The following is a 25,880-nucleotide window of genomic DNA, read 5'->3' on the forward strand; positions in this document are numbered from 1 at the left end:
TTATCAGTATTATTCATAGTTTTTCCCCCATTTTTACAGAAACACTGAATGACCAAAAAAGCACCACCACCAGTCCTATATCTTTCTATCTATCTATCTATGGTGAAGCACACCATAAAATAATTGTATCAATTCATACAGGGCTAGTAAGTAGTACATACAACTGTATAACCAGAAGACACTGATTTATTACTTCAGCAGTGTAACACTCCCTGTAAAACTATGCTGTCTTTAAACCTATGTTCTAATTTAACCTTGAAAGCCTGTGATTAAATTTAATTTAATGTGATATTTTTATATTTCTAAATAAATTTGTGAAAGGCCATAAAATCCTATTTGAAATACATGAATGTTTCTGCAGGCTCTGTTGGTTATGTTTTAGAACGTGGAAGCAAGAAGAAGATTTTACCCAGAAGAATGATGTGCAGATTGTTAAAACAGAAGGGAGAATCTGAAAAGACTAATAATGACTGATGACTCCAAATAACAGTCCAAGTGGCAGGCTGCATGCATTTAGAGGCCAGTTTCTCAAAGGAAAATCGGACAGGATGTTCCCAGCAGTGCTATTGATGAACAGGGTGTGAATGCAAAAGGATCAGGCACTGTCCATGCCATCACCATCTGTGTCAGCGACACCACTGAGACCTCTAGACAGTAATTCAATAGCAGTGATCAGTTCTTGTTCAATGCCCATGCAACAGCAAAATGAAGCATGAAACCGTGTGTGACCATGAATCATGGATAATAACACCCCGATGGGGATGAAAGAAATATCCCTCCACAAACTTCAAATATAAAGGTATTTTCAAGGAAAATGGTGCGGCGTACAAACAACAATAAAATCAGAAATGTATTTTTATTGTCAGAGCTCCCTCTCATGTGATGCTGGGGCCAATTGCATAAACATAGCCAATATGATAAGATTGTGTCTAAAGAACTAGTTTGACTAACTAGCTATTAACGGTGATAATCTGTGTTACTTTTAATTTTCAAATTAGTCAAATCTACATTTTTATGTAAATGACTTTAAAAAGTCAGTTATGCATTTTTTGCATTAAAAAGTTATGAACAGTCCCCCAAAAAATTAGATGACTAGATGCAACAGGCCAATGATTCCATCTTAATCCATCCATGGCTTTTTAGAAGCACCAATAATTTGAAAACTACACATGACAGTTATGAGGTTAATGCTATTTTTTGCTCAAAACTATTCTTATAAAATACCCCAAACTGGATGAAAACACAAACCTTATGGTAATCGCATTCTAGCTTCATGTGTTATCTGTTTAAGTTATGTAAGGAAACAGAATGTGTAAATTTACAGGAGATTCATCGGAAAGGTGCCAGTTTTGATGATGCAATAATGATTGATGGATTTGCAGCGAATCATCTGTCTGTGAGTCATCAATACCAAAAAAAAAAAAGTAAACTTTAATACATCAGTATAAGAATAATGGACGTTGTTTAGTGATTCCAGTGATCACAAATGGGAGCAAACACGATTTAATCTGTACAGGTATGTGTCTTGTTCTATTTGAAATGTCAATATCAATTGATTGCATGATTTTGCAACTCCTTACAGAAATTAAGAAATTACTGTTATTGTAACTGAGTTGTATGATAAACTGGTCAAATATTGAAGCTATATAGGACTAAAATTATTAAAAGTTTCTCAAAACAAAATAAGAATTCATAATCATTGTATAAATGTTACTTTAACAGCTGTCAGCTTTATAATCTTCATAGTAGTCTTTTATGTAGAAACTCACACCCTAAAAAAATAATGGCAAACTCAATACTGACTGATAAGTTCATTGTCATACTGGAGTAAAGCAAGACATAATGCCAACAAAACATTATCTTTCAATCTGGATCTTGTTGTTTGCATCATAATGTCAAAGTAGCTAGCAGAATGGCTGACCTATATATATGAAATAGCATTTAAGCCTTTGTTTCCTCTGTAGTCTTACTCCCTAAACTACTCAAATATCAGCCTCTCATGTATTGTGCATGGCTGCGGTCTCTTCTGGATGTAAGTGATAGCCTATCAGAATTTTCATTTTGGGCTCCTTTAGGATAGGGCTTAGAAAAAGGACTTGTGGTCTTATAGAAATTCACTGTAACAAATGCCCGCTACAGACAACAAAAATGAGTTGCATGGTCCCAGGTGAATATTTTAACTCAGGTTATAAGCTGCGTAATGCAGTTCTGTCTACTTTGGGCTGTTCCTTGGACTCGGAAGTAGGGCCTAAATCAGCAGTTGGGAACGTCTGGCTCTGACGGAAATCATGTGGCTCGCCAGGTCTCTCATCCTTTACCAAGAAATGATGATTAAAAAAAATTAGACACATCACCACACACACATTCAGCTTTCTGCAGAAAGAAAAAAAGTTAAAAATAATAATTTTACAGTTTTACCAGCCATTTTACAGTTGTACCTTTTTGTATGCGACAGCAGTCAACTAACCTACACTTCTGTTGTAAGCTCAACTCATGCCGCACAGAGCTTTTATGTCCTAGAAATGTCTAGTATTTATAACCTGTGCAGCTTTCAGTGGGTGGGACAGTTTAAAATAATTAATATAGAAACATGGAAGAATGAGAAAGTAAAGAGCAGGATGTGTTTGATATGAAGTCTCATATATCATTCATATCATATCATTGAATTCTTTCTCAAGCTCAGTCTGTAACTGCAGGATGGAAAGGTGAGCTCAATAGAGTGGTGGAACTATGATGTCACTTTGTAGGCGAAAACCCGGAAGCGACTGCATTTTAGCACTTCCGGTTCCATCGTCCCAGAGTCAATGGGTTTTTGAATGGGATTTTGGTTAAATCCCTTAAATAAGGTCCGTGGTTTACAGGAGCTCAATATACTTTCACGTTTTATTCTAGGATATAAAACACACCAGTTACACCCCACTCGTGATTTTTTTAAACTGTTACATTTCTTAAAAAAGACCGTTGCTAAATGGGACTACAGACGCTGTCGGAGACATTCAGCATCATCACACCAAACAGTTTTATCAATTTACAGTATTTTCCAGTTGTAGTATAATTTGTAATTCAATTAATTGTAGAAGAACCAATTAATAGTTTTCTGCATTTTATATTGTTGTTCGACAATGTTTTTTTGCTTTGCCCCGAAATGCGACACATGTCGTCGGAGGGAAGATGCTCGTTTTATCGCTTGCGGAGACTCTGGGTTCCTACCACAAGGTAAATTCATATTATGATTATTACATGTAAACACCACATTTACTGGCTTTACATGGGGAAAGTGAAACTTTAATGATGCATAGTGCTTAAAAATAAATGTGTACGGCCACATGAAGTTGTTAGAAATTGTAGAAGCAAGGATAAAATAATATTGTGTGTATCCACCCTAACAAAATGAGAGCTGAAATGTGGTACTTTGTTCACTAAAATAAGTTTAATCTTACCATATCCAAAGACTTGCTCACTGTTATTTAAAAGATTAAATACGTGGGGATACGTTTTTAATTAAAATATTCATATTAATCAAGGATTTATTGACTTCTAATGCACCTTATTTCGAAATGTACAGAAATACGTGCTTTAATTAAATGTCCTTTAGTTAAGATTATTTCATTTATTCACTATACTATTTATTACTAATGTCTCATTTCAGTTTTAGTTTGGCTCTTGTTTTGTATTTATTCCAGTTTATATGAAAAGGTTCATGTAGTGTGGATTAAAATTCATATACAGAGTAAATCCTTCACTGAACATGTTAAAAATAAGTTTGAAACAGTTGTCGGGAGCGCGGTGGTGGTGACGCTGAAGACAAGCAACCGTGGTGCTGTAGTTCGTTTATAGCCTAAGTTTAGCTTTTCAGTTCTGGCGCTTTTATTTAGGCTTCAAAATTCATCAACGTTATATTATTTTGTAAAGATCATATTGATGGACAAAACGTGCAAGTTTCATGAACTATGATTGAACACAGAGCTTATTTTTTGCGATAATCCAAAAGCCTATGGAAAAATCCTATTGGCTTTTTGTCGAGGAACCAGTTTCATGCTAACCGCCGATCCGCCTACAAAGTGATGTCATAGTTCCCCCACTGCGCAGTGCATTCTGGGAGGTAAACAAGAGGGCGCCGCCATATTGTGTGGCCACATCGGGCGAGACTTAAAACAACCACATGAAAAACAATGTTGAAAAGTCGATTAAAAGAACAAAATGTACTATACAGAGACAAACTTCCAACGGAGGCAAGAAAACGGTACCTGGGAAAGATGGCCAACCACCCGCACCTATATTTTTGATTTAGATAACCGCACCCGATCGTCACATTCAGGGTTCATATACAGTCATGAAAAACCTGGAAAAGTCATGGATTTTTAAAACAGCAATTTCCAGGCCTGTAAAGTTTTGGAAAAATAAATAAACCCAGAAACTTTTGGAAAAGTCATGTTTCACAATTCTATACAGTAGAATTATGCTTAATCAGGTCCTGAATTTCGGTGTGGGATTGCGCATATAACGTTATTCCCGCAGCTTTCGACTTTAAAATGAGGGAAATTCCTGCAAAACATTTATTCAATATAGCGTGTAGGTTAGATGAGTAAATAAATTCACACAACCAGTCATTTGAAAACAGCGTGTGTGATTCAGCTGCACTGCGTCCTCTCTCTTTGACCTTCTCTTCACATCTGCTGCACGCTGCGATACAAGACTTTAGCTGGCGTTTCGGTACAGTTGACAGAATTGTCAAATACACACAAAATAATGTCGAAATGGTCGTCCTGACGAGTATCCTCATAAGAATTGTCGGTTTTGTCTTAAGTTGCGAAAGAAAACGCATATGTACAGAGGTGTAAAATACTTGAGTAATTTTACTTGATTACTTTACTTAAGTATTATTTTGGGGGATCTGTACTTCAAGTACAATTTAAACTGATTACTTTTACTATTACTTCATTACATTTCTGAAGAAAAAACTGTACTTTTTACTCCTTACAATTTTATTTCATCTTGAAAAGTACATTAAATTTTTATTTTATCTTATGCACATTAAATACGGTAAACGGAAGCTCAAACGTGCGTGCTTGACATGAGAACCAATGATCATTTTTTTCATGTATCAAGCACACACATTTCTACTCCAGTTTCATCAGGTAAATGTCTGGTTTCAAAAGTTCACCATCAAATCCGAGGAAGCATAAGGTAGCATAACTTTGAGGTAGCAAAGTTGAGTTTCCCCCCAAAAAATGTTATTCATTATTCGTTCTGTTTTGATAGAGCCATAGCTGTGTAATATATTGGCTGAATGCACAAGATTGAGTGCAAATATAATCAGTGATGAGAATTTAAATACAATTAATATTTTTGTGGGAATATATATATATATATACAGTGAGGAAAATAAGTATTTGAACACCCTGCTATTTTGCAAGTTCTCCCACTTAGAAATCATGGAGGGGTCTGAAATTGTCATCGTAGGTGCATGTCCACTGTGAGAGACATAATCTAAAAAAATAAATCCAGAAATCACAATGTATGATTTTTTAACTATTTATTTGTATGATACAGCTGCAAATAAGTATTTGAACACCTGTCTATCAGCTAGAATTCTGACCCTCAAAGACCTGTTAGTCTGCCTTTAAAATGTCCACCTCCACTCCATTTATTATCCTAAATTAGATGCACCTGTTTGAGGTCGTTAGCTGCATAAAGACACCTGTCCACCCCATACAATCAGTAAGAATCCAACTACTAACATGGCCAAGACCAAAGAGCTGTCCAAAGACACTAGAGACAAAATTGTACACCTCCACAAGGCTGGAAAGGGCTACGGGGAAATTGCCAAGCAGCTTGGTGAAAAAAGGTCCACTGTTGGAGCAATCATTAGAAAATGGAAGAAGCTAAACATGACTGTCAATCTCCCTCGGACTGGGGCTCCATGCAAGATCTCACCTCGTGGGGTCTCAATGATCCTAAGAAAGGTGAGAAATCAGCCCAGAACTACACGGGAGGAGCTGGTCAATGACCTGAAAAGAGCTGGGACCACCGTTTCCAAGGTTACTGTTGGTAATACACTAAGACGTCATGATTTGAAATCATGCATGTGGTCAGATGAGACCAAAATAGAACTTTTTGGTCATAATTCCACTAAACGTGTTTGGAGGAAGAAGAATGATGAGTACCATCCCAAGAACACCATCCCTACTGTGAAGCATGGGGTGGTAGCATCATGCTTTGGGGTGTTTTTCTGCACATGGGACAGGGCGACTGCACTGTATTAAGGAGAGGATGACTGGGGCCATGTATTGCGTGATTTTGGGGAACAACCTCCTTCCCTCAGTTAGAGCATTGAAGATGGGTCGAGGCTGGGTCTTCCAACATGACAATGACCAAGCACACAGCCAGGATAACCAAGGAGTGGCTCTGTAAGAAGCATATCAAGGTTCTGGCGTGGCCTAGCCAGTCTCCAGACCTAAACCCAATAGAGAATCTTTGGAGAGCTCAAACTCCGTGTTTCTCAGCGACAGGCCAGAAACCTGACTGATCTAGAGAAGATCTGTGTGGAGGTGGGCCAAAATCCCTCCTGCAGTGTGTGCAAACCTGGTGAAAAACTACAGGAAACGTTTGATCTCTGTAATTGCAAACAAAGGCTACTGTACCAAATATTAACATTGATTTTCTCAGGTGTTCAAATACTTATTTGCAGCTGTATCATACAAATAAATAGTTAAAAAATCATACATTGTGATTTCTGGATTTTTTTTTTTAGATTATGTCTCTCACAGTGGACATGCACCTACGATGACAATTTCAGACCCCTCCATGATTTCTAAGTGGGAGAACTTGCAAAATAGCAGGGTGTTCAAATACTTATTTTCCTCACTGTATATATGTATATATATATATATATATATATATATATATATATATATTAATTAAATGTAAATCTCCAAAAGTGTTTAACCCTTCTGCATTCCTTATTTGGGAGTAAAATCAGTCTAATATATTTTTGTTCAATAATATTTTTTCTTTTGTATTTTGAGAGAATTTTATGGTACTATTTAATATTTATGCAATAATTATGATAGATTTTTCCCATTGAAAATAGTAAAAAAAAAAATTTTTCAAATTATTTTTCAATTTATGCAGTATTTCAGATGAAAATAGACACTAGGCCTTTAAAATCCAATTTTTTGAATGCAGATTAGCGCCTCCTGGTGTGAGCAAAGAAAGAAAAACATGTAATTTCATGGTGTAACCACTAGTTGCCTGTATAGGACTCTATAGAGAGTCTTGTGAATTCCCTAGTTGTTTTTAGACGTAATTTTTTACTTTTAAGTTGTCGATATAAATTTATATTTAGGCATTCTCAAAGACTACTTTTGTGTCAAGGTTTTTTTTTTTTTTTTTGCATTATTATTATTGTTATAATATAGGGTATTATATAGATTTTTGCATTATTATTACTAGTCAACCCTGAACACAAAGCATTTTGTTACACACAACATTAAAAAACTATAAAAATGTAACAAAAATGAAGAATGCTTTATCAGAGCCTAATCCTTCAGGGTCTGATCTGATTTCAACCTCTTATTTCACTCTAACTCATTTTGGCTATATGGTTATAGCCATACCAAGTCATTTGAGTGTGTATGTGTGTGTGTGTGTGTGTGTGTGTGTGTGTGTGTGTGAGTGGATGTATCTGTTTTACACTCTTGATGTTTTAGAGTATAACCCATTCCTTGTTGTCCACTTTTTAACTGCAATGTAGTTGAATTATTGATTTTATTTTACATAGTTGCTGTGTTACAGGCACACCAGTTCATTGGGGTATGTGTGTGTGTGTGTACAAGGGTGTGTGTGTGTGTGCGCGTGTGTATGAGTGGATGTGTTGATTTTGCACTCTAGATGTTTTAGAGTTTCACCCCTTCATTGCTGTGCAATGTTTTTCTGCATTGTTGGGGATTTGTAGATTGTGTACACAAAAAATGTCTGTACTTTTTAATTTTTCCCCGTTTCCCATTCATTTCCTATGGTCGGTCATTTTTGACCGAAGACCATGAGTGTGACACTTTTTTTTACGACCACTTAACTTTTTCGAATCATGCTCTCAATTTTTTTGTGTGTTCACATACCAGGTGCCATAACAGTCTACGAGTTTCGTACCATTCTGGTGAAGCTACGATTTTTACTAATTCTAAATGTAAAATTCTCCGGTCAGAAATGACCGAAGGCCGCAGAAGGGTTAAATAAATATTGTAAGTTTAATTAATTGTAATTCATGTTTAGTGATGTTGTTACCAGGTAGTGGATAAGTTGTATTTATAATATGTCATTGTATGACACATTGAGTAGGAATTAGGAACGTCAATGAATTCTTTTTTTAAATTTTAATAATTACATGATTTGCTCATTAATTAATCTAATTAGTCACAAATAATCATGTATCAATATTTGCTGAGAAAAAAAATTATAAATGCCCCAAATAAACAATTAAAAAATTAATTATCCTTTTAGACAGTGACGTTGAATAGACAACACACAAAAAATTGGCCTTTCAAAACGTTAATGTTGTAATTCTATGACTCTCATTAATTCAACACATTCTAGTATTCTGTCTGGAATATGTTTTTAGCCTCCGCATCACATCTTGCTCTTCAAAGGGATAGTTCACCCAAAAATGAAAATTCTTTCATCATTTACTGACCCTCATGTCATCCCAGATGTTTATGACTTTCTTTCTTGAGATGAACACAAGCAAATTTTAGTCCATATAATGCAAGGGGACAGAACCCACACAAAGTGAACATGACGGTCAAGTTTAAAATATTAGTATATTTGTATCCATCTTACATGCCTATCGTTTCACTTGAGAAGACACTGATTCATTAACAGGGGTTGCATGAGTTACTGTCATATTCATTTTGTGTAGTTTTTGAAGTGTCATTTTTGGATGTCCCATACACATGATTTTTTCTAAAACTCTTAGTTTGTGTTCATCTGATAAATCAAAGTCATGTGGGATGGCATGAGGGTGGAAAGAATGGAGTTTCTTTTTAATCCCTGTCCCTGTATTTTGTTGTGCTGCATTTTAATTGTTGTTGTTGCACTATATATACGTGTTTGACCTGTGCCATTGCATTTTGTTTTGTTTACTCCCTTTAACCAAACTTCTGAATGTCTGTCAGAAAAGAAAGTACTTCTACTTTTCAAATACTTGAGTACAATTTAAAAGTTGTACTTTTTTACTTTTACTCAAGTATGTTTTTGGACAGATACTTGTACTTTTAATTGAGTAAAATTTTCACTGAGTATCTGTACTTTCACTTGAGTAAAATGTTTGAGTACTTTTTACACCTCTGCATATGTATAAGTATTGGATCCGTGAAACAGGTCTTGTGACAGCAGCCTAATAAAGCTGTGCCGCCTGTCATTAATGTCAATCAAACAACAAAAGACAGAAGAAATCCCTCACTGCTGTTGACTAAATAATGTTTTGTTGAATAACTTTAATATGTTGATTTACAGTTTATTCAATTTCTGTATCCTATTTAAAACACGCTCATATTACAACTTCCTCGGCGTCGCAACAAGTGGCCTCACAAAATGGCGATTTTTCACATCAGCCACCGCGGTGCTAGAGCAGTGACGTCACGCCCCCATCCCCTATTGGCTAATATTGGCCACAACCCAAAGCACAATCACGTTTACATGATAAATCTTATTCTTTTATATGCAAAATTTCATATTCACAAATGTAAATAATTGTGAAAAAAATTTTTTTTTTTTCTTTTAGGAAGGAAATAGAGCATCATATTGATACTATACGATTTTCTATGAAACAAAAAGCAATTAAAACGGTGAAAGTTTGTAAACGCTTTAATCTTTTTATATAAATCTGTATGTACAGCCCCTCTAGTGTGTAACTGTTATATCATGTATAATGTTTGTTATATACATGTAACTTGTTTTTGTTAATAAATATATATATATATATATATATATATATATATAGGCCACAACCCATTAGCCTTTTTTTACAGAAATCGGAAATTACGTCAGGGCAGGGTAAAGTTAGTTCCGTTACAGGCCTGCGCCTATTATATCAGTATGCCCTTTTCTCAAATAATGCTTAACTTTTCTGTTTTGTCTGTTTTACAAGTTGTTGTTAATCTATAAAGAAATAACATTTTACTTGTTTGTCACTTATATGGCCACTCAGACCGCTGACTCGTGAGATAATACACTTAACATAGCACCGCATAGTTTCTATTCTCCATCTCCTGCAAAATCCCTTTTTTAAATAGCCTTTGATCTCCGGTACATTTGAGTAGTGGTGGGCAGAGCGAGGGTTCGTGAAACACTGAAGCAGTCGAAGCAAATGTGTCGAGGCTTCGAAACAATTCGACACCCGTCTCTACGGGTGACACCTAGTGGTCATTTTCAAGTATTGCTCTGAAACTGAAAAATTATAAAGTATGTTGTGCTAGTTGATTCACCAAGTGGTTAGGTGGAGTGGTTGGTGTTCTCGACTGGAATGCTGTCACCTTGGTTTCGGATCCCAGGTGAAACACTAATTCATATAATTATAATAAGCATTTAAAATGAGCGATTTTATTGTTCTGTTATTGTAATGTGTTGAAACATCGGTATTCATCTGAATGAACTCTTTGTGAATAAATGTTATTTTAGTCATGAAAAATGAACATTAATAAAGCACATCAAGCCACAATGTCTGACTTTTTTTTTTTTTTTGTTTACATATAAAGATTTTTATTTAAAAATATGGATCTTCTAAACTGTCTCAACACTTTGTGATCTGAATTAGATTTTAATTTGGCGAAGGGTTCCGTTCAGAACTACAAACACAAATAAAAAGTGTTAAAAAACTACAAATATGGCAGATGTGTGCGAACAACGGTTAAGTAGAGAGGTTCAGATAAAGGGGTTAAAGTTACTAATAATCAACATTTAACCTGGTTACAAATATTTATTTAATATTATCCGTGTTATGTTTCATCTGCAACAACAATGCGAACTTTTAAATGCGTCATTATGCATAAAAATATGAATTCTCCGCATGAACGACCCACAGCTGGCAAATCAACGTGCTACTTCTTCTCTCTCCGATACGGTAGGAAGTTAAATGAAATGTGGAGGATGTTAACTGTAACAAGATGATTGACAGGCCAGTTTACAGTGACAGGATGCGCGTAACTGTAATATAGCTAATGCGAAAGAGCGGTCCGTTAAACACCTAATTTTTTGACGCGATATTATGTAACGTTTGCCTACTCTTCTACTACACACTCAAAAGTGTGTACTTTTTCTTCCCCAAAAGTAGGCAAATTGGGACGCAGCATTTGTCCAGTGCTTCATAGCTACGATGCGCTTGATGTCTCGTTGGAGGCTCCGGTGGCTGTCAATCATTTTCACGCAGTGGTGTGGGGCGGGGCTAATGTGGAAGCATTCACGCGAGTCTTTTGAACGTGTTTTTATCAGGTAAGTGTTCAGATTTCACTCCTCCTTGGTCGTTTCAAACTGTCCAGATAGAAACTGTTGCTCAAAAAAGGTGTTGCCCCTGACGACGGCATATTAAACGTTTAGTTCATAAAGTCCTTTAAATTAAGTCCATCCAGTTTTCTCAACAGCACATGGATAAACGAGAAAAAAAGTGGGTAATTTGTTTAAATGTAACGTTAGTTATTTAGAAGTAACACATTTAGTTTAAAGACAATGTTTTGGCACTGTGTGCCTCAGACTTTGATATTATTGCATTATTTAATGTCTGCTAGAAATTAAAATATTTTAGAAATCTACAACGTGTCCTTAAATTGTATAAATGTTTGTTCGGAGATTGTTGTTAATCTCGTTTAGGGGTGAGCTGTAACACCAACTGAATGCATCGTTTTAAATTCTCTGCATAAATTGACTTGTTAAATGTATGAATTAATGATAAAAAGGGCACGTGTGTATTTGTCACTGTAACAACTATTGTAGATGTAGTATTTGTAAACACTGTTGTGTTTATTTCTATTTAACATAATAGGCAAATTTTTGGATGAAAACCTAGTGATGTTAATCAAACTTAACAAGAAAACCTGCTGTTTCAGATGATACAAGTTTTGTCATTTAACATTGATCTGCATCATCTCAAATTAAATTCTAAATCAGACTCTCTCTCTCTCTCTCTCTCTCTCTCTCTCTTTCTGAAGCATGCACAAGCTGCAGCTGAGAGGACTTGGAACGTCCGTCAGTAGCACACAGAGGGATGCACGCCTCTCTCAGAAGATTGTCCTCCCGCATATTGGTTCATATTACCAATCACAATGATGCAAAGGAGAAGAAACACAATGGAGAACCCTTTATACTATTCATCTCACAGCCAACATCACGGATGGATTCAAGTCTCAGGTAGGACAGTCCCATAAGAGGGGTGGAGAACAAGGGGACAAAATCTGCAATATTTTAGCTTAAGCTTTTAACTTACTTTCTCTAATGCAACAAGATCTGATCACTTATTTGCACTTTTTGCCCTGAAATACCTTTTTAATAATAGTAAAAAAAAATAAAAATGTACATCAGAAAATCTACCCTGAAACAGGCAAGCTAGATTAGTGTGTATATCATGAGAAACCTCTTCATGTAAATAAAACTGCTGTTTTCTACATTAGAGAAATGAGCTTGGAACTCCGTGCCATGGCAGCACACAGTCATTTACTGTATTTTAAGCAGATGTGTCAGATGTTAATCAAAATCAGTTAAGAACACAGTTCAAAGAATTCTGAGGATTTGTCTCAGAGGAATTTATGATTTAATCCAGAGAAAACAGCTGCCCAGTAAGTCCTTGTAGGAAAGTAACTTGCTAGTAGATCCGTTTAATATTGAGCCAATTCAAGATACTTCCACTTCAGAACAAGTCTGCTGGGTGGTAGTTGTTGTTTGATGTGTTTTTTCACTGTGTCTAGTACAGAGAGTATAATGGTGTTGAGTGCTCATAACCTATTCCTTTTTTTCTCCATTTACAGATAGTATGTACTACTTCTTTCAGATTAATGTCATTTATAGTTGGTGGGTATTTCCCTTCCAGACAGACACTCTGAGTCTGACACACTGCTGTGTCATCTGCTGTAAATGATCACAATGACAAAAAAAGTATGAGGAACAAGTCACATGATTACATAGTAACAGTGGCACATGGTTTACTCATGTTTGCTTAAAAAAAGTTTCCAGAAAGTTTATGCTTTATTAATTAGCAAAGCATATTTGATGCACTGCTGGCTGCATCTATAGGTTTGTTACCACACAAATACGCATTTATGGGAAATGATACACCACAGTTCTGTGATTAACATATTTAATGTTGTTGGACGTATATGATTGTAGTGAATAACTGTGGTAGATCCTAGATGCCATCATGTTTTAACACAGGCAGACCTGTTTGAGGGGCCATTCACATAAAATGTATTTAAAATTTATTTTAGAAAACACTCCTATTTTGTTGTGTGGTCAGTTTGACCCACATTTGATATTTAAACCGGTTAAGCTAATTATGTTCTTGAAATTTGACTTGACTTTCTCATTTAGAGCCATGCATGCAATGTTTTGATGACACAGAAGTGTTCTGGAAAGGCTGTACAAATTTTGGTGCCTACGGTAGTATTAGAGGTTAAATGGACATGGGGTTAAATTTACCCTTGACACACAGGGAGGAACATTTTTTAAACATAATAAGAGTTCAACATTTCTCATGTTTTATATTGTTTTGGAAAATGGGGTGCCCATATTTTCAACATAAAGAGCTTTAATAAAGTGAGATGCAGGGTAGTGGAATGAATATTATGGATAATAATCAACAATATCGATTGCTGTACATTATAATGTTGTAATGCTTTTAAAACTATTTAAATGATTTTTACTGTATTCAGCCTTTAGCATTTTAGTTTACATTTATTTTAATATTGGACATAGTCTAGTTCTATGTGAATATGGCTGCTTGAGAGTATTATTTAGTAGAATTCCATGCTCTTTCTTTTATCTTGTTCTGGATGCATCTCAACTGTTCAGGCTTCAAATCATTAGTACTCCTTCATTACCCAGTCCTGCTCCCCTAGATCCCATTGTTTTTTTTTTTCTAAGAGCAGCACATAAAAGGAAGCATAAGAGTTTGCCGTGCCAGGATGTGGTTTATTAGTGGAAGCTGTGTTTTTCTTGTTCATGCTCTATCTAGAGTGTGTCTGATCGTGTTTTTGTTGTGATGTGTGTGTGTGTGTGTGTGCTTGTGCATGCGTTCTGCAGTGCTTTCTCAGTTACTGTTTAAGAGCCTGGGGACTCAGTCACACACGGCCTCTCTTTAACACCCTGCTAATTGATTTGTCCTCTGGAAAATGTCAGTGGGTGCGAATGAAGCTCTCATGCTCCCCTCGGGCTCCTTCAGGTTCTTTCCTAAAGCTGCCTTCCCTTCTCTTTAAACTAAATGACCCATCGTAAATATCCCATCATTCCGTTCTTCGCTCAGGTGAACATTCTCATGAATTCCACTTATGGTTAAATGTCACTGCCACCAAAGATTAAAGACATGGGTTGTAATTCCAAAGCAGACATCCTCTCTTTTTGTAACAGGAGGAGATGTGTGTACTTCAGTATTACAGTGGGCTCGTATTGTAAACTCAGATTAAATCTGATCGCAGATGAGGGATTATTGTCCATGTAGAAAAACTAGGTAGTGAACTAAATCAACTAAATTGATAGTTCACCCAAAAGTGAAAATTCTGTCATCATTTACTCTCCCTCATCTTGTTTCTTTTGTAGAACACACACAAAAATTTTTTTTTAAACGGCTTCAAAACGTTGTCTTTTGTGTTCCACAAAAGATTTTGGAAAGTTCTTGAGCAGCCATGTAAATTGGAGATGTTCCTCATGCAGTCAGTCAGGCTTTACCGGCTTGCTGCAAATATGTATATTGAATTACAGTAAATATTAGAAATTAGCTGTGTACTTTGTGAACCGAGTAACACAATCATATTTGTAACTTTCCCTTATGTCATTTGGAAGAAGACATAGATGATTAAATGTAGGGTCATCAATCAAATGTGTAGCTATTGAGATATTAGACTCACATGGGTGATTATTACTCCACTTGTTTACCAGAGCCTTGTTGTTCAAGGACGTTACTGTGTGTGTGTGTGTGTGCGCGCGTGTTTGCATGTTTCAGTGTGCATATATCTGAAGTATCATTGATCCATAATTTATAATCGCGCTGTTGAATTAGTGTCATGGTAAAATGTGTGTGTGCATGCACTTAACTGCATGATAAACAAACGTTCATTCTATCAGACACCTATTCTCAGCATATGCATGCAGAAATTTACTGTTTTGACAACCCTACAGCAAACACTACAGTTCCTTTCCTCATTGAGATGTCAGGATGTCAAATAAAGCTTTATGTAAGCGCATACACCTTAATGATTGTGCACTTTCAGCACAGACTACAAACTGCAATCCCTAACAGCTGCAACTAGCAGGTTATTTGATGGTTATATTGTACATGCATTGTGATTTCATTCGTGTATGTTGATTTTGAATGATAGATATAACACTGATACAATAGAACATATCAATATAAGGAAAAATGAATTGTGTAAAAATATCACTTTTGTTCTTTGTAAATTTGAATCAAAATTATGTCTGGTGATAAATGCCGGACTTCGCCAGCCATTTTAGTCCACTTAACCCTACGCCTCCACAGTTCATTTTTAAGTGCAACACCCACATCTCAAAATCCAATCAACAACCAATGGATAGAACCAAGTTGCCATGCTGCTTTTTTATTCTTCTTCAATAATTTGTTACATTTGGGTGCACGTCACAACATGGAAGAAGAAAAATCTGCTGCTACTTCCATCTTAATGCGACTTAATAAATATGGCCATATGCTACGCAAGACAATTCTGTCTGCACTCTGTCCTGATGTAGGAGAGAGTAAATGATGATAAGTATTTTATTTTTGGTTGAACTGTTCTTCTTTTATCAACCATCATGGCTTTTTCACTTTGAGCATGCTCTCTTGCATAACCTGGCTTCAGAGCTAATCCTCTACTTGCACTTTTAAGCCACCAAATCTTTGAAACCTCTCCAATTCTCTTGACAGCATTTGTGTTCATGTACATTTATATTTACATTAATGCATTTGGAAGACGCTTTTATCCAAAGTGACTTACATCAAGGTAGTAGAACCCATGACCGTGGCAATTGTTAGCGCCGTGCTTAGCTGAATGAATATTCTGTTACTCATTTCATCATTTGTCATTGTTACTATATAAAGTGAGATGTGTCTCTCTCAGACACTTATCACACTTGAGCACAGCTATCAGTGGAAGAGTAATATCCCTTCTGCTTTGGTCCTCACATATAACCAATGGTGATGGGGAGCTACACACATTCTCTCTTTCTCAACTCGTAGAGCTGTCAGAGAAGAAGTCTTGATCAATGTAGAGTGCCACGGTTGTCACATACTCTGCAAAGACAAAGTAGAGGCAAGCAAACTTGCGCTCACTCATACATGGCCTGTCAGAGCTGCTGTATATCCTAGACATCATGGTCACACCAAATGGACAGCGACTTAATTTAAATCTTGGATAATCAAATCTAGCAAGAGAGTGAGGAATGAGTTAGAGGTCTGCAAAGAAAGAAGGAGTGAGATGCCATGAAATTCACGAGGAATCGATCATGTCATGTTGCCAGTGCACTGTGAAATGAGTGGGGCAGGAGCGCACATCTCATCATCATCATGCATATTATTCACTTTTAGCAGAAATAAACCACCATCTTCTAATATACTGAAGTCACATAGAATATTTACTTTTTCATCAGAGCTGCTGCACATAAACTGACCATTGTTGTTTGTTCCTTGAATAATATAGCAGTTTGCTGTTAGAGTTGTGTAGCTTTAGGCAACAAATTTGTTTTCATTGTGACTTGATAAATAGGAAAGCTGTAGAGGTTTAATTAATCGGTATTGACTGTCAAAGATAACAAATATAGTCCTCATCATCACACCTGTCATGTCACTTTTGTTAGCTAGGACTATTGTGTAATCTTCTTGGCTCCAGTATAACAGAACAAAAGCAATTCAGATGTAGGCTATGATTGCTATTTTATTTAGGCTTTCATTGTTTAATTAAGGTAAATGGCTTTCACTAAATTGTAAATGCAGTCTGGAAGAAAAACCACCATAATTTTAGAGCACAATACAGATAAAACAAGCATGAATTAATCATTTTGGTGTTTCCTAGCTTTAATTTTTGCCAAATAGTTGTGGGCTGTGGATAGTTTCATTGAAACATTTAAACTGAAATTGTGCAACTGACTGCTAGTATAAAAATAAAATAATGTAGTAATCTATGTAGCCTTTTAAGTTAAGTTAAGTTGTGACGTATTGTCAAGTATGGTGACCCATACTCGAAATGGTGCTCTGCATTTAACCCATCCAAGTGCACACACACAGCAGTGAGTAGTGAACAAGTGCACACACACACACACAGTGAACACACACCGGGGAGCCTTGCTCAAGGGCACCTTAGTCATGGTATCGAAGGTGGAGAGAGTGCTGTTCATTCACAATCCCCACCTTCAATTCCTGCCGGCGCGAGAATCGAACCAGTAACCTTCAGGTTATAAGCCCGACTCCCTAACCATTAGGCCACGACTACCCCCTGTGTTTATAAACACAATTCCTGAATTAAGTTAGCCAACATATTGTAAGTCAACACATTTTGAATTGTTATTGTTCATTACCTCCTGTAGAGATGAGAGACTGCAAAATGCCACAAACTTAATAGGATGTTGATATAGGAACTGTTAATGCTAAATTAACCAATAGGATAAGAAAAATAAACTTAATTTAAGAAAAACCATTAAAGTCTTATGATTTTACAAAATTTGTCCTGAGCAAAATTCTATAGAGGAAATGATTGTTGAAACCGGTATTTAGAATAAGGTAAATTGTAAAATTTGGTGTGCAGATTTTTCTTAATCTAGATTTTTTTTTTACTTTTTATTTTTTTTGCCATGCCAGTGAGGGGCAAGGTGCAATGAAGAAAGATGGATACCCAATAGTGGCATAGGATCTCATGGGTGCAATTTATTGTTGGCGTTGGAGTTGTTTTGGCATTATGTTGTGATTTTAAGTGTGTAAAATGGCACATGCGTCAATTTTGTTGTGTACAACAGAATGCTTCATCTTAGACTGAAGATGTGTGTTTGTGAGAGGCTGTGTATGCTTGCGAATTCATTTCTGAAGTGTGAGCTTCAGTGCTGTTGTAGAGATGAGAACACACGGAGAAACGCGTCTGTGCAGCCATACTGATTGGCTAACGGAGGAGACCAATGGCGATTCTCTAGAGGCAGAGATTGTACAGCTTGCACAGATCTCAGGGACAGATGTAATGAATGCATGCTAGTACACACGCGTATGAACACTTCCACATCTCACAATCTCTAGGATGACCGTGATTCTCACAGATTTTCCTCCTCTTTTCCTCCACTGCCCTCACTCCATCTTTCAAAATGTGCTTGCTCTTTTATTTATTTATTTTTTTGCCTTGGATTCTGAGGCTCTTTTTTTAAGCATTGAAAGACTTACACACACACACACACACACACACACAGCAAACCACTAACACTTTCAGATTTATGGAAGGTGAAGATGCATGTATAGAAAAGCATCCTCCTACTCTGGTTTCTCTATAAGATTAGTCAACTCTACTGTAATTTGAAATGTATAACGAACGATGCACCTAATTTGTGTTGACCAGCTTGACTGCCTTTCTACAAAACAAAAAGGAAAAGAGAGCGAGTAAACTGTGTGACAGTTAGATTGCCAGAGAGCAAAACTCTGCCTCAGTTGACTGCAAATAGTCTTGAGAAAGAACAGCGCGCCAAACGCACGCTTGCTCTCATGCACATGGTAACGGCATGTTCTCACACACACTCTTAGCATATGCTGCTCACGCACTGACGGACTAACTACAGAAACTGGCAATGAACAGGCAAGAGAGCACGTCCACCGATTTCTTCTCAGGTAAACGCCTCGGAACGCTCCCTCAGTCTGCTTTTTTTCCTCTCTTTGTATGCTTCTTTTTCTGTCTTTGCTGTCTCACCTTGTCTTTGTCTGTAATGGACTATCATTTTAACTGGCTAGTCTTTGCGGGTGTATTTTTGTGTGGGAGTTCAATGTTTATACAGTATTGATGCAAGACGCAGTTTCTTCTCAGTGTTGTGGCTGCAAATTTTCAACAGGTGTTTGTTCTTATCGCCATGCATTTATAATGCTGAGAGTATTTTCTGTAAAAAAAAAAATTGCTCACAGAAAAAACTGTGTACATATACTGTATGGTACATCTGTAAATGGTTAACATTTCCAGAAGTCCCTGTGTGACACTTCACATTAGGTTATATTTCATTTAAATTGTTTTGTTTCTTATTTTTATTATCAGTAATGTGCATTAGGAATTTATGTTTATTTATTTTTTATCTAGTTCATGTTTATTGCATTATATTAGTGTCATGTTTTGTGTGTATGACCCTGTGCACTGTCTATATATGAGTGTGGCCATGTTTTATGGACAGGCCAATCTGATTCATCATACAGCTATTTACATTTACATTTAGGCATTTAGCAGACGCTTTTATCCAAAGCGACTTACATTGCATTCAAGTTACAGTTTTTACATTTTATCAGCTCTTGCTTTCCCTGGGAATCGAACCCATGATCTTGACGTTGCTAGCGCCATGCTCTACTATTTGAGCTACAGGAAATTTATCTACTACCTGTATTATCAGTATATTTTAATTATATATTATAATATATTACAATGTATATTTCACATGATATGAATATCTGGTAAAATATGTAAAATATGCAGGCAACAATATGCTGCTGTCCCATAATAGATATAACATTGTCATTATAGTTGTTACAGTGAATTTCTGGCAACCGCAGCTGCTGTATTTTTACTGAACATTTAACAGGATATATATATTCATTATTTTTTTTATTATTATTATTTATTTATTCTTTTACAGTGTTTAATAATTAGTGTTATTTGTGCTGAAATAGAATAAGCAAGGAGCCTCTACAGTGATTTGATTGGATAGCAGAAAAACCTAAGACTTAGGAAAACAGGAAATGATCCATATGCATGTGAAGCGGCTGTGTGTGTGTGTGAAGGAAGAAGAGACAGCGAGCTGATGTCTTCTCAAGGAAACATACATTATGAATATCAGTAATCAAATAATAATGGATGTAGAGCAATTTGAGTGTGTGCACATAAAATCTCGGCCCACACATTCTGTAGACAAATATCCCTGATCTTTGGAGCCTGCAATACAGTAGAGCTGAACACATGCAGACCTGAGCAGCTGGAGGAAAAGAGAGAGAGACAACAGATCAGCTGCTGTATTACTCTCTGACCTACTTAGAAGAATTCATCATAGATTTCTTTCCGGGCTTTTGTTTAGTAATTGGTTACATACGATCATATAATGAAGCGATTAATCTATGGCTCTCTTGTGCTCAAGGTTCACTTGGATGGTAGTAGAATGGAAAGCTTTTTTTATTAGTTTCTGTGTAGTTTTTCTGTGAGTGATCATGTAATATTCTTCATAATTTTGATAAAAATGAAATGAAATGGCACATTTGTGTAAAGAACATTTCTAGTGATTGCCTTTGGTTTATTTCAAATATGTTGCAATTTTAGTGTTTAGAAACTATGGCAGGTAAAGTTTTGTCCCATATCTGATAAATCAGTGCTTTGCTTGTCTGTATGTCTGTAAATAGGGGTGACTTTTTAATTCAATATGGTGTATGTATGTATGCATGTGTGTGTTTGTTTTTTTCCTAAGGATTTCCTCTTTTCATGTAGCAACGCATTATCTAGAGCTTAGGTTATTCGTTTTTCAATCGCCTGCACTGTGTTATCAGGCTTGGTTTTGTTATTAGATAAAGGAACATTTGCAGGCAAATGCAAACATGATTTGTTCAATAATAGTGTCTTATATTCATTCCTGACCTCATGAGAGATCAGATGTATTCGCATTGTCTGTACCATGCAATCATAAACACTAATTCTTTATCTGCTTCACAGAATTCTCATTAAATCTCATACAATTTTCTGAATCAGTATAACTGTTTAGCAACAAAACAGTGAATCCCTTTGATCTGATTTGCTTTATTTGGTTGGTTGGTTATTTGAAAACTGAATAACACTTCAGGCACCTAATTGATATAATATGCATTACACCATGAGGTTATATTTATCTTAAATATTTATTTAAAAAGTCTCAACTGTTTTACAGTATATTTCCCTGAAGCACAAGCAGTTTTATGTTCAATTCTGAGTAAACCCAAAAATATACAACTTGAAAGGCTGGTTTGATTTTACAGGTTTGTGTAATACCCAGTTACTACTCTTTGTCCAAGTGCATCCTGCAGTACGGAATTTCCTACTGTTGCCTGTTAAACCTTACTGATGGGCCACAGAGACACGTTTCAGCCAATGAGGAAGAGAGACACTCCTCTGTGTCTCCTTCATGTCACACTTGCAATAAATCTCACTTTTTCTCCCTCTCTCTCTTGTGCCATTTGTATTTTGCTCCCTCTCTTCTCTCCTCCCTTGTGTGCATGTTATTGCGCTGATAAGGGCTTCGCTTTGGCAGTGGCATAAAGTAATCTTTTTGATGTGACCACATCATGAATGGATTCAGCAGATTAAACGAAAAAGGCAATAATTCTAAAATTATTAACGTCTTTTAACAGAAAATGCTATAAATGATTTGATAAAATCAAAGCAGTGGTCATTACGGAGTGCTTATTTAGAGAAGCAGAAAACTGCCTGCTAAGATTAAGAGACCAGTTGCCCTTCCGATAATAGCATGAAGCCATAAGCCATTAAATGACACTTTGAAGTAACTGAGAATAAAATCAGGCCCTAATTTCTTAACAGAAGGAATGAACCAGCAGATCACATTTAATTACCCACCTTGTGCACTGTGCTTAGTTTGAGTAACAACATCCTGTCAGGGATCCAGGACCTGATATACTGAGGATTTACAGCAGCTAAAATGTTTTTCTTATTGATCTGAAGACAGTGTTTTGCTGAATCCCCCCCCCCCCTCCCCCAGAAACATTAACCCTGTTCCAAAACCTAATGAGCTGCCTACATAGACAACGTTATAGGCACGAAGCTGCCTTTCAGTGTAATTTGTTTTTTGTTTTTTAGATCCAGGGTTTATTTGGATATATGCAGAAGAACAAATTGGAAAGTTTTCTTTTGAACATAAATTTGTATTGGCAGTGTGTGTACACATCTACCCTATAATAATAAAAATCCATCCAATGGTTTTTATTTAATCCCTAAAAATAAAATTCACTTTTTCAAATCAAGCCATTCTCAGCTTTTTGTCTTTGTGATGTCACACAGATGAAGGCCGTTACCACGATAGTTGATTGACACTGGTGTTTTACCTTAGACCCACCCTGAGTGAGCTGTAAGAGTCCGACCGCCATTGTTTCAACGCCGGAGCAGGGACATAGACAAGAATGTCTGTTGTTGGATGTAATAATGAACATAGCAGTCATGACATATGAGCCGCTGAAGACGCAGTGGATTACTTTTGTTTGTGAAGGGAATGCACCTCCTGATCTAGCTAAATGCATCTATGTTCGCGCGAATCATTCATCATCCAGCTTCACTTACAGCAGAAGTGAGGATAAGGTTTTTTTTGTGAATCTTTTCAATCGCCTTTCCTAATAACATGCTAGTTAGCAAGTTTCACGGCTAAATGCGGCTAAAGTAACAGTCTCTCAGAGCACGGCTCATCACCCCACAGAAGAGAGGGGCGGGGTGAGCAGAACTCATTAGCATTTAAAGCTATGTGCAGCAAAACGGGTTGATGTCTGCAGAGCTGATTTTGACAAGGTAAAAAGGGTGTTGTTTTACACTAGAGATTTTACATTGACTTTACATTGAGATTTTTTTTTTGTTTGTTTTTGCATTTTTCCTTGACAGGACACTTAGAGATACCCAAGAGATACAGATTCGGGACACCCGAAACGCAACTGCACTATATTGAGAAAATGCGCTATTGGGAAATTTTAACCAAAGTATGTTATAGACTTTTCATCAAGACCCTAAAAAATCATATCAACTTGTGGAAAATGGGCATCCGATGACCCCTTTAAGGATAAAAATGTATTAATATTTAACTGTTTTATTATACATTTACCAAATTTGATACACCAGTGGTTCCTAACCCTGGTTCTTGAGGCACCCCAACACTGCATGTTTTGCATGTCTCCTTAATCGAACACACCTGATTAAGATCATCAGCTCATTAGTAGAGACTCTAATGCTGCGTTCAAGTCCTCCTGGGACGTTCGTACTTACGACTTGACAAGTCGTAATAACGACTTTGTGGTGACGTACATGTGCGTTCAACTCGTAAATACGATGTATCCGACATGACTTGAACGCACCATAAGACAGGGGTAGGCAACGTCGGTCCTGGAGTGCCGATGTCCTGCAGAGTTTAGCTCCAACCCTGAAAAAAAAAACACCTGCCTGTAGCCCTAGTAATTCTGAAGACCTTGATTAGTTTGTTCAGGTGTGTTTGATTAGGGTTGGAGCTAAACTCTACAGGACAGCGACACTCCAGGACCGATGTTGCCTACCCCTGCTCTAAGACCTGAAATTGGTGTGTCAGAGAAAGGAGACATGCACAATGTGCAGTGTTGGGGTGCCTCCAGGACCAGGCTTGGGAACCACCGTGTTATACTGTCATTCATATTTTATTTTATTTTGCCAAGCACAGGCAAAATTTTATTATTTTATTTGATTGATGGCCCTGATTTTATTGATTGCACTGATTTTGAAAGCATAAAATATAAAGAAATAAATGAAATCTGTTTTAAAGGTGTATACATCTGATATAACTCTAATAGTGGGTAGAAAAAAAATACACTGTCACTTGAATACATTTTACATTTTTACATTGTCATTTTGCAGACGCTTTTATCCAAAGCGACTTACAATTTGGGGAACACATGAAGCGATTCATCTTGAAGAGGCAATTCGACAAAGGAAGTGCTTGTAACACCAAGTCTCAGGCATTGTTTAAATAAGTACAAGCTAGCAAGGGAAGGAATAAGTAAGGAGAAAGATTTTTTTTTTTTTTTAATGTGTAGGTTGAAGTCAAGTAGTGTCGAAAGAGATGAGTTTTCAGCTGTTGCTTGAAGATTGACAGGGATCCAGTACTCCGAATATGGGTGGGAAGATCATTCCACCAGCCAGGAATGGTGAACGAGAATGTTCTGGAGAGTGATTTTGAGCCTCTTTGTGATGGTACCACGAGGCGTCGCTCACTAGCAGATCTCAGATTTCTGGAGGATGTAGATTCTTAATAGTGAGTGCATGTAGGCGGGTGCTGAGCCTGTGGTTGTTCTATGAGCAAGCATCAGTGTCTTGAACTTGATGCGAGCTGCGATTGGTAGCCAATGCAATGAGATAAAGAGAGGTGTAACATGGGCTCTTTTGGGTTCCTTGAAGACCAGTCGTGCCGCGCATTCTGAATCATTTGTAGAGGTTTGACTGTGTTTGATGGAAGTCCAGCCAGAAGAGCATTGCAGTAGTCCAGCCTAGAAATGACAAGGGCCTGGACAAGAAGTTGTGCAGCATGCTCCGTCAGAAAGGGCCTGATCTTTCTGATGTTGTGTAGTGCAAACCTGCAAGATCGAGCAGTCTTTGCAATGTGGTCTTTGAAGGTCAGCTGGTCATCAAAGATTACACCAAGATTTCTGACCGAAGTTGATGGGGTAATTGTTGATGAACCTAACTGGATCGTGATGTCATGCTGTAGAGTTGGAGCGGCAGGAAAGACAAGAAGCTCAGTCTTTGCCAGGTTGAGCTGGAGGTGATGTTCTTTCATCCATGCCGAGATGTCTGACAGGCAACCTGAGATCCTTGCAGCTACCGTTGGATCATCTGGTTGAAAAGAGAGATAGAGCTGTGTGTCATCAGCATAGCAGTGGTAGGAGAATCCATGTGCCTGTATGATGGGACCCAGTGATGTAGTGTATGTGGAGAAGAGGAGGGTCCAAGAACCGATCCCTGAGGAACCCCAGTGACCAGTGTATGTGCTTTGGATACCTCCCCTCCCCAGGCCACCCTGAAAGACCTACCAGTGAGATAGGATTCAAACCAGCGAAGTGGAATTCCAGCGATGCCCAGTGATGAGAGAGTGGAGAGGAGTATCTGATGATTGACAGTGTCAAACGCGGCAGATAGATCCAGCAGAATGAGGACTGATGATTTGGAATGGGTTTTGCAATTCGCAGGGCTTCAGTGACCGAGAGAAGCGCAGTCTCAGTTGAATGGCCACTCCTGAAACCTGACTGTTTAGCGTCCAGTTTGTTGTTCTGTGAAAGAAACAATGAGACCTGGTTGAAGACAACACGTTCAAGTGTTTTCGCTATGAATGGAAGGAGAGAGACAGGTCTATAGTTTTCTATAAGAGAAGTGTTTAATGTAGGTTTTTGAGCAGTGGGGTTACCCGAGCCTGCTTGAACGCAGTGGGAAGATGCCTGTGAGGAGGGATGTGTTGATGATGTGTGTGAGTGTCGGTAAGAGCGTGGGAGAGATTGCTTGCAGAAGGTGCGAGGGGATTGGGTCAAGAGGACATGTTGTAGGATGGTTGGAGAGGAGAAGTTTGATACTTCAGCCTCCGTCAGGGGACAGAAGGAGAAAATGGGAGGTTTAGCAGTGGAAGTGGTTGGTTGGGGGTCCTGTGTGCGTGGAGATGAGAACTGATCACTGATCGATCTAGTTTTGTCTGTAAAA

The 25,880-nt window shown here is 37.2% G+C and overlaps 1 protein-coding gene across 2 annotated transcripts in view; it reads left to right on the forward strand.

Annotated features, from left to right (window-relative positions):
* Nucleotides 1–2,879: 2,879 nt before the first annotated feature.
* dab2ipb (DAB2 interacting protein b) overlaps nt 2,880–25,880 on the forward strand; it is a 159,630-nt gene continuing 136,629 nt past the window's right edge. Inside the window, exons 1-3 of one of the 2 annotated variants that reach the window (XM_058777508.1) lie at nt 2,880–3,216; nt 11,327–11,487; nt 12,201–12,399. In XM_058777508.1, the coding sequence (XP_058633491.1) occupies nt 12,315–12,399 (85 nt within the window). In that variant the 5' untranslated portion in view covers nt 2,880–3,216; nt 11,327–11,487; nt 12,201–12,314. The remainder of the gene's footprint in view (nt 3,217–11,326; nt 11,488–12,200; nt 12,400–25,880) is intronic. The other variant, XM_058777509.1, reaches the window with a different exon arrangement.

This window comes from Onychostoma macrolepis, chromosome 05, assembly GCF_012432095.1.
Source record: "Onychostoma macrolepis isolate SWU-2019 chromosome 05, ASM1243209v1, whole genome shotgun sequence".
NCBI classification, from domain to species: domain Eukaryota; kingdom Metazoa; phylum Chordata; class Actinopteri; order Cypriniformes; family Cyprinidae; genus Onychostoma; species Onychostoma macrolepis.